Raw genomic sequence first — 14,558 nt, forward strand, 5'->3', positions numbered from 1 at the left:
GTTTTTCAGTGACTTTCTGCCAAGCCCTTGGCACACAGTCTTGGGGATGCAATTATTAATTTATACCAGTCTATTTTCATCTCAGAGCAGAGTCCAGGAAGACCCTAAAGAGCCTTATCTACACTCCACCCCATCCATATCCTTTGATATCAAGCAAGCAGCCACCTACTTGGACTTGTTGAGACTGGCTTCAGCAGCAGCTGCCTGCAGGAGCTGGGTAGATTTGCTGGCTGGAACCCCAAAAACAGCACTGTGAGTCACATCACTCAGAATCCTCCTGTGTCCTGCACGCTGTGTCTTGGGGGAGGACGGAGGGGTGAGAGAACCCAGCTTCTGCCCCTGAACTGCTGTAGGTGGTGTGGTTTGAGGTTTTTGCTGTTGCCTTATTTGTGCCTGCATCTAGGAGAGAGAGTAAAATGATCATGTTCTCCTTTTGTGAACAACAGCCATGGTATAAAAAAAATGCTGTGTTTTGGAGGATCTGATCTCCTAGTCACGGATCACAGATAGGCTGGAGAAAAACAACACAGAGAAATAAACGTATCTGGCAAAGTGCGGGGCTAGAAATTGGTGGTCCACTGCATTTCTGCATTACTACAGTTGCACAAGAAGGTACTTTCTCCCACCTGTGGTGAGCAAGGGTTACCTGTACTCAGAAGCTTGCTGAAGGTGAAGAGGCTAAGATTCAGGGTAGACCATAAAAATCAGATCAAAGGACACAGAAATCTTGCTGTTTGGACATACGGAGCTAGACAAGGTGACAAATAGACCTTCAAATTCCTAAAGGAGTTGAGGACTTCTGCAGAAATCTATCTTGTGCAAGCTTTCTTAGTTTTCTACCCAAGCAAACAGAAGCAACGACCTCAAGACCATAATTGACATTAAAATCTGGAGGCAAAAACCCACAAATATTCAACTACAAACCCTTTGGAAGTTTCAAGAGGTTTCTCAAACTGATGTTATTTTTTCATTACTTCAGTCTTCTGTTAAGCTCACAAACCCATAAAAGCCTTCAATACTGTTTTGTAGTCATATGCAACAACATTTCAGATGCGATTTTTCAAGAAAAAAAAAAAAAAAAAAAAAAAAAGTCTTTCAGTGACAGTTGCTGGCTGGTTTTAAAAAGAGAAATCCAGAATGCAAAAAGCCAGAAAGCTGACCATGTCATCTCCACCACCTGGGCACTAGAACTCTGTTCCCCAGACAGTACCAGGACATTTTCAACCAGGCAAGACAGATGAAAGACTTGGAAAGACCTAAGAGGGCAATGAGGGAAGAGTTACATTCCCAGTGTTGTGCTTAACTACAGTGGAGCAAAGAAAACAAGTGGTTAGCTGCCTTGCTTTTCATCTGGCAATTTCAGGCAGACTAAGTCCGCATGGCTGAGAAGCAAGCTGACCTGAATGCTGCTGATGCACCCACCTTAAATCTTGCTATATAGGTCACTGCAGAATGGTACATTTGGTGCTAAGAAATAAACAGGCAGTGCCAAAATCTCCACAGAAATGAACACTAAGATTATAAAGCTGAAATTCTGCAACTTGAAAAGGTTTTGACAGGTCCTGGCTTGGTATCTTCTGCTCAGAAAACCTGTTCTTCAGAGAAGATGTCTTAGTATTCATTTTTTTTAAGTGAGCCAATCACTGTTTTTCTCCTTCTCACTGCTACAGGAGCTGAAAAGTCTCCAAATGCATCCATCCTGTTGAGTCTTGTAGGGGCAGGGGGGTGATGCTAATTTTCAGTCCAGATGATTCAATAGTATTAAGAATATTTTTGTGCTAGTGAATCACAGCAAAGCTCTTTAGAGATGCACTTCAGTACTACACGTCAGGCATTTCTGCCTTAGAGGAGTAGGGTAATTATGGACTTCATTCATGTAGTGAAAACTTCCTGAGATTTCAGGCTGACTTGCCCTAGGTCATTCAGCACAACAAAACCAGCAACTCAAGAGCTCCAACCTCACCCTAGCAAGCAGCTCAGTACTGGAAATTAATATGGAAGTGAAGGAGTGAATAGGACAGAGCCTTAAGATACAAAGAAAGAGCAAGACAAGAAAGGCTTCCTGAGCATTGCTCAAGTCACTCGCTCACAGAATTTTGTTAGTCAAATTAAAAATCTTGATGTTACTTTAAAAGAAGCATGCCTAAGAGATTATTTAGGCCCTGCATAGTAACTCACAAAGTCAGCAAGTAAAAACTGACCCTTAGTTTGAGCTAAGACACTGCATAGCTGAATAGGTTTATTATCAGACACTGCTTTGCACAAATGCAATCCAGTATAGCAAAATAACGGATGGCTTCCTTTTGCCTGGTGCCTGCACATGCTTTTGCTTCAACATGCAATTGGAGACTGGGGCATCCCTTTGCACTCCCAAAAACAAAGAGTGAATGTGACCATGCAGGAATGAGAGCACAAGGCACAGCTTTTTGCCATATGCACTGCAGAGATACTCTGTCAGCACAGATCCTGCCCTCTGGCACAGCTCCCCTGCCTTCAACACTGCAGACTGCAGCAGAAAGTAGCCAGCTAACAGCCACATTTTCCATTAAGTAAAGAGCATTTATTTCGGATGCAGTCAGATGATGAGAAAAGTGGATGAGGTATTTATTTTTAAAAACACGATGCCTTGAAAAGTTTGCTTTCCAAAGCATACAGCATCCCAAGTTACCCAATTCCAGAAACAACCAGGAAGGCTACTTGCACATTCCTCGGCATCAACCCTCAATATTAAAGTAGTTACAAATTAGCAGCACTATAGCATAGTTCCAAGTGCTCATTCTGATGAAGTACAAATATTTAAGACAGTTTATCACATGACAGAGGAGGGACAGAGAAACAGCTACTTATATCTACTCCAGCAGGCTCTTACCGCTTGTTCCTGCTGCGGTGTTGGATGGGCTGCACTTTGCTGGGCCTGGGGCTGTGGTGCTGCTGGAGCCTGTTGCTTTTGCTGAATTGCTGCTGCTGCTGTCTTCTGCTGGGCCATCATCTGCTGCTGCTGCTGCTGGTAGTAGTTTTGCATCAGCTGCTGCTGCGCTGGTGCTCCCTGCTGCATCACTGGGAACTAGGAAACAAGCAGTAGTTGAGACATCTGCTGCTCAGCTGGGAACTGGGTTAGCAGAACTCAGGGATCAGCCATGAGACTGGTCATAGCCTCTGCAAGCAGCAAAGCAGCAACAAGTTGGGATGGCTTGGAGACCACCTGCATGAAATGGCACTCTGGTCCACTCTTAGATCCTTTCTGGATTACATTTGCTTATAGCAGGCTCCCTGCAGTCCCAAACTCCTTTTTCCATTTATTTATTCTAAACCTTCCCCCAGGACGAGAAGCTTCATTAACCTGCTTCTTCCACTGTTAAACATGCTTCTGCAGTTATCTGTGCTGCTATCGACACTTCAGTTAAGCATGTCTTATATAGACAAATCCTATCTAACATACAAGCTTTTCACAGGCCTCTCAACATGACAGCCTACCACACGAACAGACCTGACTGCTAAAAAAAGGCATACCAGCTTTCTTGCATCACAAAGAACAGAAGAGAAAAATATTCCTGTGCTCATCAATTAAGCACTCACCTCAAGTCTTTGAAACACTTTGAGCTATAAAACCTTAACCAACACCACTTCTTTTGTTTGTTCACGACAAAGACCTCTCAAGGCTTTCCACTTTGACAGTTAAAAATGATAGTCTTCTGTTACAAAATAATATTGCTAGAAAAGTGAAAACACATTGGAAAATGCATAAAAGTTGTACCTACGCTTTAGAAAAGGAAAACAGAGAGCTTCCTCTAAATGCAGTGATGTGCATTTATATCTGGCACAGGAAGTACACAGCAAACACTGCCACATTTGCTCACCTGCTGAGCTTGCATCACCTGCTGCTGCTGGTAATATGCAGCCTGTTGCTGTTGCTGCAGTAGCTGCTGCTTCAGAAAAAGCTGCTGTTGGTGCTGAGGTGTGGCTTGTGGCTGAGCAGAAGGGACCTGGGGCTGTGCCTGCGGTGCCTGCTGGAGTGCTGGCGCCTGCTTGGCTTGTGGCTGCACTGAAGTTGGTTGTGGTGCTGCTTTTTGTTGGGGGACACTTGCAGGAAGTGAAGGCTGACCACTGCCCAGGGTAGCAGGCCCTGCAATTGGTAGAATGGATCTGTTAAGTGATCAGCACGTACCAAAGTCCAGCAACACATCCATAGCACAGCCAGGAGTCTCACCTTGAGGCTGAATTGCTGCTTGGGCTGTGGGTCTCTTCCTAGGTGTCAAGGCTGGCTGAATTGGTAAAATTCCAGGGTTGGGTTGTGTCTGCCCTGCTTTAGGTCTCTGGCGGGGTGCTATGGAAGTTTCTGTTGTAGGAATGGGATCTGTCAACCTACAAAATAACATAACAATTAAAAACAAGAATCGCCATCAGAAGTAGTAAGAGTAGTTTGTGTTAGTCTGAGAGTTGTTACAAGCAGCACACAGCATAGGATTAAACACTCTTCCATACGTCAGCTTTAAAGGTGATAAACTGAAAAAGGCAAAACATTTAGATGCTTCCAGATACACAGGAAACCTCTTCCAGAAAGCTGCAAGCACAGTAGAGCTTAGTAGATGCACTCACAACAATCAGACTAACATTATCATTTTGATGACTGCCATTTGTGGTGTCTTTTTCTATTGGACAGCTGGAATTTGTCAAATTCAGATATCTGCTAAAATATACTGCTTAAGGCTACTTAGAGTTACAGATGAGCAGATGAAGGATAAGCAAGCTTAAGAGCAGCTGGTGCCTTTGGGCAAAGTTGTCTGAACTGGTCTTTAAAAATACCTTAACTTTAGTACATCTACCCCAGAATAAGGTCACTGGACATCCTCTGATCCTTGTTCAGTATTACTCATCCTCCATCGAGGCACAGCAACAGGGCCAAGCAGCCAGATATCATCCTGTCCTTCTGCAGATACATCTCCTTGTGAGACATCGAAGTTGTTCTACTAAAGTGAGCATAGCTGAGTTCCATTATAACAACAAGCAAAGCAGACTCCTGGGACTGAGGCAGGAGTAGAGATGCCCTATTTCAGAATAGGTAGAAAACTGCTGCTTCTGGAGTGCCCACTGCTAGAAGGTTCACATTTCAGTAAAATAAAGCAGAAGTTTTGTCCAACAGAATTTATATACTTTATTAAAGTATTATAAGGAGCAAGCAGTGGCAAGAGAGGAGAAGAACCACAACAGTACAGCAGCTCCCCAACTCATTAGGCTATTCAGACAGAGACTGCATTGCCCAAAGAAATTACATGGCTCTTGCAGAAACTGCAGCAATTGCACAGAGTAATTACTGGGTCAGGTTATCATCTGCTGAGGACCAAATTGGAACAGCAATAGTTCCTGATGCAATTTTTCCAGTCTCCTTGTGCTCTCTGGGCCAATTCCAGGCCCACTGCAGTCTCTCTGCTATCTTAGGTACTCTGGGTACTGCCTTAGGATGGATGACACAGTATATTCATTTAAGTGCACGAACCTCAAGCGCCACTGTCAAGCAATGTCTTTAGGACAAAGCTTAGCTGTTGAGTCATGCTGAGTGTTGCCCAAATCCCTCCCTCCTCTCACACAAAAATTTCCAGCATCTGCATCTTCTGTCTTTCAGATCAATGGATATTTATGTCATTGAAGCAAAGCCTGAGGACTGCAGTGTTTGTCTCAGTGTATAAATAGAAGCCCACAAAGAAGCAGCTAAATATGCTAAGCATTTTTTCTAACAGAACACAAAGAGAATACATAGTAAAAGAGAGAGCTAACTGTAATGAAGGTGCGGTTACCTGGCCTTTGGTTGACTCTTCTTCGCCGCAGCTTCACTTGCTTTGACTGGGTCTGGGAGCTTAGCAGGGATTGGAGAGTTCTGCAGATCCCAAGAACACTGAGTTTAGTACTTTGGGGGCAGAAAACAGTCAGAAATTATTTGCAAAAGCACACCAATGAGATCTGGAGGTTGCAGAACCCCCAAAGCAATTATTCCTCACTCTGGACAAAGGACAAACCCCTCCTCATTAATGGCACGAGAGGAGCTTGGGTGAGTTTTCACAAGGAGAAAGATAGGATTCAGCTTTCTGACCATTTTCTACATGTGCAATCTGAACACAAAGCTTTATAGCACATGTTCAGTATTTGAAAAGAATCTGGGAACAACAGTAGCAAGTTATCAAAACTGATAAAAAATACAAGCATGACTAATGTCTTGTACATAAAAATCATAAATAACTACCAAAACATAGAAGAAAATTAAGTTTTTTTTTAAATTTGGAAACAACAGAACAAGATGCCACAGATATCCATAATACTGTAAAAAAAAAAAAAAACAAAACTTTATTTTTCAGGTGAATTCTGTAAGGACAGTAAGAAGGAGCAGGTGGTTGTATAAGGTCTGATACAGTTCAAATGCACGTTGGCTGCTCTCAGCCAGACAGCAGACAAAAATCACTGCCTTTAAAACCAACTGCAGTGCAAATTACACACACTATGATGAGTTTGCCTGAAAATCAAATGGATTTAACAAGCACGGCCTAATTTTTCATGTTCACATGCAAAAGGTCTCTTGGCTGGCCTCATGCTGTTAACTAGACAAGGATATAAATAAAGAAATAAGCAATGTATGAAACAAAACCTAGATTTCCACATTCCCTTCAAGAAAAAAGAAAAATACTGCACTGCTAATTACAAGAAATAAAACAGAACCCCCTGATTAGAGACCTGTGGAAGCAATCAATATAGCACAGCAGCATCTTCGATAATATTTAGCAGCTGCCACACCCAACTCCTCACACAAAGCCCTACATCAATCCATTGCTTCACTACTCACCTGGACGTTCTGGACTGGGCATTCCTTCTTTGCCAGTTTGAATGCAAAGTAGGAGACTTGATAAATATCAGGTCTCTTATCAGGGTCTGGCTCAAGCATATACCCTTTAAAAGATAAAGATACATCAGAAAAATAGAACAGATTCATACAAGGATGGACTAGGAAATACTTTTTAAAAATATATTTTTAAACACTCCTATGAGTAATTCCTAGCTGCTATTGCAGGCTCTAAAGCAAGGAGGGGAAACAGATTGCTTGGGCAGGGAACGGTGTAGGGTTTGACTTCTGCATTTTTAAGTGAGCCCACAGGAAAAAAGGTTGACAAAGGCCTAGTGAGTGTGTAGGGCAGGAAGACACACGCAGACCACTGCTTTTGCATAAGCAAAGAACATACTCGGCTGCTTTGAAAATAACTCTGTCACTCAAGGTTATGGCTAGAAAAAGAGTTTAAAAAATACACTGCACTGACGAGAGCTTCCCCAGCTCTACCAAGAGTAACGCATTGTACCTTTAATTACACATTCACTCTAGGCAGTAGGTTATTTATAAATCATTTCAGTTCTGTTTCTCAATTCACAAAAAACAAATTCTTATCACTGGTCTAAGTCACTGTGGCTCTTTTCAGTTTCTTATCCAAACAGATTTGGTACTGGAGAAATACATTTTGCGTAAATAGACTTATTGTGCAAGTTCACGTAGGACTCAAACCAAGAGGTTGTCTCTTTTCCTGCCTTTCCACTGAGTTCAGTCAAACAAATCCCTGCTGTAGCTGTGTTTTGAAGAGTGATGTCCCAAGCTACAAGAAAATCATTTCATCCATCCCTGTGTGCAAAGAAAGCCTCTTACAATAAACACCAACTGTTCTGCTGTAGAAGCATAGAATGTAAACACATCTTAAGAAAAAGTTCTGTGGAAGTTGATTAGGGCACTGTCAGAGACACTCACGGATGAGGCAGTGCATGTCCTGTGAATGCCGAGAGTTATCTGGAATGGTGAAGTTGCCATCACAGATTGCCACCTGACTCTCCCCAAATGGCAAAGTGAAGTAACACAGCTTGTACAGCAAACAGCCGAGGGCCTGAAGACAAAGAACAGAACAGGTGAGTTAACTAACTGAAGGAAAGATGCAACAAGATCCCCAAACTGACAATCACCTTACATCGGTATATGCTACTGCATACAGGTGCACAAAACATTTTCCTGTTCCCCACATACAAAGCAAAATTAATAGGCAAACCAAATGACATCCATCATTCTTAACACATTCATTCTGGCCAAAAAAACCTTAAAACATACTGGTTACCAAGCTTAAACTGTAGCAGTTCACATAACCTTCCAACCATTACGTTACTTATTTTATATTATATACAGGATTTGTTAGCAGATTGCTAGGTTATATCACTGGCTCATCTATCTATGTGCTGCTTTTGACAGCAAGAAAAAAAACACCTCTTTCAAAATAATATAAAAGTTACACACAAAAGGCTAATTATGAAACACTGCTGCCATCCCAGGGTGAATGGGGGAACACATTTCCTAATGCAGAACAACTCACCATCAACTTGTGGCTTTTGTTGCAGGATTTGATAATTAAATTGTACACCAGTTCAAAAGAACCTTGGTGAGTTTTGGAGAAAGGAAGGTGCTAAGCAGGACTACCACTGCAAGAGGCCCTAAGCTGAGGCTGCGCTCTGCGCAACACTGCATATTTGTTTGGGAGCACAGCAAACGAGCAAAACAGAATTCCTTCAAGGCCAAGAAGAGAGTAGCTTGAGCCTCTGTCTCCACCTCTCTACATGATCACAAAGGGTACAAACCCAGGGTTCTCCTCTAGCTGCCTCTCAGGCACTGACAGTCTTTTCATGCTGTTACAGCTGTGCCATCCCCTCTCTGGAGCTCAGCAAGGCAAGCAACCCAACGCTGGTCTGGGTCTACAAACCTCCTGCTGAATTCAGCACTGCAAGAGCCCCATACGAGCTGCTGTGTTCCTGACCCTTGGCTGAGCTCACAGATAATACAGAGGACTCTGTCAGTGATGCCGCACCAGCAACTGTCCCTCTTGTATATGCAAACATAACTTATAGAGGATCCATAAACACTCTCCTTACACTGCTGCCTCCTTGTTGCTTTCTAGTTCAGGGCTTCAAAAACCATACAAACACGTGCAAATTAGCATTTTTAAACACATCCTATTTGCTGAAATGCCACTTCTCCACAAACAACAAAGGCTCTTCATTCCAATTAAGAGAAAGCCTACCATCCTTTTGTTGTTAGGTTATCTAGTAATGGATTACACCACAGCTGCATTTTTCTCTCAACATAGAAAACATAGCAAGATTCACTCCTCATTACAAACAGCAGTAGAAAAGCTTGGTCCTTAGCCAGCTTTGACAACTGAGCTGCACTACCCTGCCCAGAAGCATACTATTATTCCCTAGGGGAAAGCCTATTTTCTCCACTTTCCATCTTCTTCTGTCTAGTAACACTGGTTTCACACCCTTGCTCAACAAAAGCACAAGTTACAACACCTTGAATTTTCTGTTTTAACTGTTTTATGATACAAAATCATGTTTGCAGCGTTCAATTCTGGAATTTCATACATCTCTATATTAAAAGCACATGAAAAGCAGTATGCAAAGCACCAATCATGTCTTACCCAGAAGCCAGCCTGTTTAGCAGTAACTCAGAAACTTGAAGCAGAGCAACTCTCTACTCAGAGACTATCCAGTCTTATGGAAACCAGGCTAGCTTCAGCCAGAAAGTTATCTTGTCGTTAGGACAACGAAAGCAAACTGCAGTCTGGTTGTGTGATGTTAAGTGGGCTTTATACATACCCATATGTCTGCTTTTGTAGTGATAAGTTTGCCACTATACAGGTTGACCATTTCTGGTGCTCTGTAAGATAACGTAGTGTACCTGCAGCAAAAAGATCTATAGGTGAGTTTAACGTGGATATCAGATGAGCTTTCAGTATGCCACATTTAAAATAGTTCAAAATTCATGCTTTTCTATTAGTTCTGGGGCAAACTCTAAAAAAATAAAAATAAAAATTAGATATTTCTCAACAGATTATCAACATCAGAATCTACTGCATGATTCTATCATGAGAATACTGACACTGCAAACCATCCTGGGAAAACAAAGCAAAAGCAAAGATTACTTCTCCAACAGAGTTTACTCACAAAGGACAGTATTTTTAAGAGCTAAAACACAAACATCCAAGAATTCAGAATATTAACAAGGCCAGAAGTCAAGCGTCCTCTGCAATGTCCTTACCTACCACTGGGCTTTTGGCCAACCTACAAAGATCGCAACTGGATACAAGGCTCCTAATAAACAGGCTTCCATGCTGGGATTCCTGCTCAGAGCCATTGTAGACAAAGGAAAGATTATTTTGCAGCTTCAGCTCAAACTACAATCTGCCTCATTTTATTCAGTAAATGAAATAGATGGACATTGAGCCACAGTTTGAGATTCTTAAGGTTTTCTATCAGTGCATTTATAATTTTTGCTGTATCACATTCTATCGTATTTGGCTTGATCACAAGAAAAGGTTGCTAAAGAATTCCAAAGGGATTGCAAAGAAAGAGTGGGAGAGCTCAGGGAACTTCAGTGAAGCAAGTTCAGGAAGTCCATGCAGGTATGACAGAATCCTCACAGAAAGGAAACATTTGCACACATTTCTAACACGCTGTTTCCCAGCCAAAGTATTGTATTAATGGAACAGGAATGTTTGTGTAGTGCTGAAGTGAAAACTAAAGCAAGAGCAGGACTTGGCAACTGCTCCATTTCTGATCCAGCCCTACCGGGCTGTGAGTTGATTTCCTTTTCTAAAAGCATATCAAGGCATCCAGCACTGATACTGCTAGAGCTGGTCACACATAGGCAAAAGGAATCAAATGAAACACCCTGAAGTCCCTCCATTTTCATGGGGAGATGAGCCATGTATTTCCTTACTTACTGCAAGGATTGAAGATGAGAGGCTCATGAAAAGAAAGGGATTTTATCATTCGCTATATTTGCGGTTCAAACGAACCAAGAGATAGATTAATTCCATAACAAACAAATCATGTCACTGCCTCATCAAGGCAGGCAACCCCTCTGCCTTAGCACACTCAGTCTTTCAGGTCCAAAGTAATTACATCAAGCTCAGTTTTTGATTGTTTCACCTTCCCCCAGGCCCCTATCTACCCCTAGCAGGTACTTCTATGTAGCAACATCAACCTGCTGCCACAGGCACCAGTAAAATCTAGTCACAGTATAAAGAAAGTCACTCTTCAAATACAAACTGTGTCTGAGGCAAAAGGAAAAAGCACACTTACTTCTTGATCTCCTCCTCCACTGCATTCACCCCTTCTGTTTGAGGATTCTGGAATTTGTTGGTAGCACTTCCAAAGTCACAGAGGACATAGTGGCCACGATCATGTAGCAGGATATTTTCAACCTATGAATGTTGCAGCAAAAAAAAAAAAAAAAAAAAAAAAAAAAAGGAACCATTCAACTAGACAGAAACATTAAAATAGCTTGTTTTCTTCAGGTGATTCAGGGTTTTAATGCCTGAAGACATATCAGACACGTCAGACAAGTGTATAATGTGACAATCAAAGAAAATAAGCACCAAAACTGTCACACCTCCTAAAACGGAAGTCAGATCATAGAAACACAGCTGTAAAACTGCCTTCCATTCTGCCTGATGTCCTTTCCTTTTCCTTACTTTTTTGCAAGCATGTCACTCTGCCTCTATTAAGGCTGTACTTCAGGACAAAAATTCCACATTTCAGTGTCTTCAGTACTCAAGTTCCCTCAGCCACACTCTCTAATCTGAATTTGGAATGACCCCCTGCTTTCAAGTACTATTTGTTAGCTTGAATCAGACAACTGTACACCAAAACAGGCACCTGTGGTCGCTGAAAGATCAGCTCTCTCCTAAGTATTCGAACTCACAATCATGCATTCGCAAAAATCTACCATGTTCATTTATTTGCCTTCAAAGTGTTCAGGTCCAACCATGAGAAAACACACTGCTTGTAGATTTCAAAAACAAACAAACAAAAAAAACCAAGACGCAGCCCACAAATAGTCAATGACAAAAATATTTTGGAAATAGACCTCCCTATCAAGGATAACATTTACAAAAAGCAAAGAAAGTGAAGAAGTCAGCATTTTAAGCATTGAAAAATCCCACCAAATTAAAGCAGCTGAGAAGGAAATGCTGGCATGAAACCAGGGGTGAAACAATCCTTCTTCCTCACTTCTGCCATTCATCTGCTTTGAATAAGCACCGCACACAGATCTGCTTTTTAAGAGACCAGCACTGACAGTGTTATTCCCTACCCCCCTCTAAACACCCTCTAAATGTTTCCAGAAGCATCCCTTCTACTTTATCTGGCCGAGAAGTTGGACATGACTTCTCACTGAAGCAACCTGGAAGTTTTAATCAAATCAGCACATTCATCAAGCAGGCTTCATCAGCACCAACAAAAATAAACAACATAACTGTCGTCAGGTATAGAGTATTTGTGTAAGTCATCATTATCAGCAGTAGGCAAGTTTAGTCCCTCCTTCCACTCAGTAAACTAAACACCAGCTGACAACTGACTGTACAGTGGGGTCACAATCACTTGAAATATGCAAAGGGACACCAGACCCCTTGTATTTTTATCCTCTGTGCTACCTGTTTTTCATACTCCTAGAAAACAAAGGCCAGCAGCACAAAACAAACAGCTGCTGAGGGCTCAGAGAACAGAGCCTGACCCACAAAGCACATCTGAATTTCAAATGTACACACAAGCCACACAAGTCCTTCTGGACTGAAGTTATTTTTATGAGCCAGTTGAGAGAAAAAGCAAATTCTTTTTTGAGTTTGTTTGATTACAGGCATAGGATTTTTCAGAAGCTTTCCCTGCTGGCCTTGCTCTGTTCCTTCCCCTCTAAAGCACAGAAAGCCTCGCAATCCACACAGTTTCACGGTCAATAGTTAAAGGCCAATTTCAAAAGCTTCTAACAACTCCTGCCACAAAGCCAACATCGCTGGAGCGATCCTTTTCATATAGGTCCAGGAAACATATAGCAAACTTTCTCTGAACAACTTATAATATCAATAGTGTTTCAGGTGGTAGGCAGAGAGTGACTGTGAATAATTGATCAAATACATTCTGGCATATCTCTGGTGAAAAACAATTTTTGAAACATTTGTTTTTGAAGCAGAGCTATAGACAGTACACATATGGTAAGCAGCTATGGGAGGCTATTTTTTTTTTTTAATCTTTCAATAGAGAGAGGTATTTACACCCACTTTCTCTTATTACTAACAACAAAAACACGGTACCAGGCTTCAGAGCCCATCAGCCACAGTGTAGGCAAACAACATACACATTCAGGATCACACACAGTCCCTCCTGCTTTACTGGAGTCCACAGCTCACCTTCAGATCCCTGTGGATTATTGGTGTTTTACACTGATGCAGCCTTGCTACAGCTTCACAGGTGTCACAGAAGATCTGCAGGACTTCATTCTCTGTGAACCCTGTCTGAAGTCGTTGATTCATGAGGTTCACCACCTGCCCTCCTGAGGAAAAATAACAAGAATGAGAGCAAGAGTGCCAAGTTACACCAGGCCCAGTCCAAGCCCCAATCCTACCAGATATACCCTGCCTTAGACAACTCCCCACAGGGTGGCTGGATATCAGGACACAAGAAGTTCATGAGATCAAATTCAAAGTTGGCTCCAAACCTCCCCCAGAGGTTCTTTGCAATCAGCTCAGTCATCTTGTTTCCTCTTTTCTTTGCCTAAACTTTTATATATCTGCCAGGAGGTGCTCCATCTGACCCTTGGACAATGCTTCAGTAGTACAAGTTTGCTTCTCCTCCACCTCACCATGTTAACAATCAGATGCAATTCTAAGCCACGTTTTTCCTCTCCTCCTCAAAATAAAATGTTTGTAAGAATAGAGGAAAAGAAGGCTAAATTTGAGGCACCCACAGACCACAAAACAGTCTGCCACATGGAAGCAAAGAGACAGACTCAAAAAAAGCATAATTTAAATGGCTTGGCCAAAATCACAGACTGGCAAAATCTATCTGTACAAGGAGAACCTTCAGCAGTTTTCATGCTTTGAATGAGTTCTAACTTTGCCTCATCTCTTTGCTGTAAAGGTCTTGCAGAAAATCCACACAATTTCTTCCCCCTAAAAACATCTGAGGTACACAGGGGAAAAAAAAAAATTGAATCTTTGGTAAAGCTGCATCAAAATTCATATCCATAGCACTAAAGCTCTGAAGAACAGCTGAGCTTAGTAAGTAGTACAGCTGTATTATGCACTCAGCGAGTGCAGTTCAGCACATAAAGATGCATTAATTCAGTTTAAGCAGCTGTTTGTCACAAATTGAGAGTAACAAAGGGAAATCCAATGCATGATAGCAATTCCTCTGCTTCAGAGTTGAAGACCAAGAGAACAACGTGCCAAGAAGGGTATTTGCAAGCCAGAAGAGAAATACCACTTTGCAGTGCAGTATGAACTTACTGGCACTGTCAGATCCCTTCCTTGTAACACTCCTTGTGATATTCAGTATTAAACCACCCAGAACAGCCAGACTTCTGAAGTCACCTGGCCAAAATATTCTTTTTGCTCATGCTTTTCCTGCAAGTGGCACTTGAGCACAGCACGTGTGTCATTTCCCAAACATCACATCCTAGCCACAAAAGATCAAGGCTTTAGGACAGCTGGAAA

The 14,558-nt window shown here is 42.0% G+C and overlaps 1 protein-coding gene across 1 annotated transcript in view; it reads right to left on the reverse strand.

The window, feature by feature from the left end:
- AAK1 (AP2 associated kinase 1) overlaps window positions 1-14,558 on the reverse strand; it is a gene marked incomplete at both ends in the record, with an annotated part of 58,699 nt that overhangs the window by 24,254 nt on the left and 19,887 nt on the right. Inside the window, 10 exons of the mRNA XM_079547342.1 lie at window positions 170-399; window positions 2,870-3,064; window positions 3,858-4,123; window positions 4,208-4,362; window positions 5,793-5,872; window positions 6,830-6,933; window positions 7,775-7,907; window positions 9,664-9,745; window positions 11,152-11,273; window positions 13,254-13,396. Of these exons, the coding sequence (XP_079403468.1) occupies window positions 170-399; window positions 2,870-3,064; window positions 3,858-4,123; window positions 4,208-4,362; window positions 5,793-5,872; window positions 6,830-6,933; window positions 7,775-7,907; window positions 9,664-9,745; window positions 11,152-11,273; window positions 13,254-13,396 (1,510 nt within the window). The remainder of the gene's footprint in view (window positions 1-169; window positions 400-2,869; window positions 3,065-3,857; window positions 4,124-4,207; window positions 4,363-5,792; window positions 5,873-6,829; window positions 6,934-7,774; window positions 7,908-9,663; window positions 9,746-11,151; window positions 11,274-13,253; window positions 13,397-14,558) is intronic.

Source organism: Tetrao urogallus (assembly GCF_951394365.1).
Source record: "Tetrao urogallus genome assembly, chromosome: 27".
In the NCBI taxonomy this organism is placed as follows: Eukaryota; Metazoa; Chordata; class Aves; order Galliformes; family Phasianidae; genus Tetrao; species Tetrao urogallus.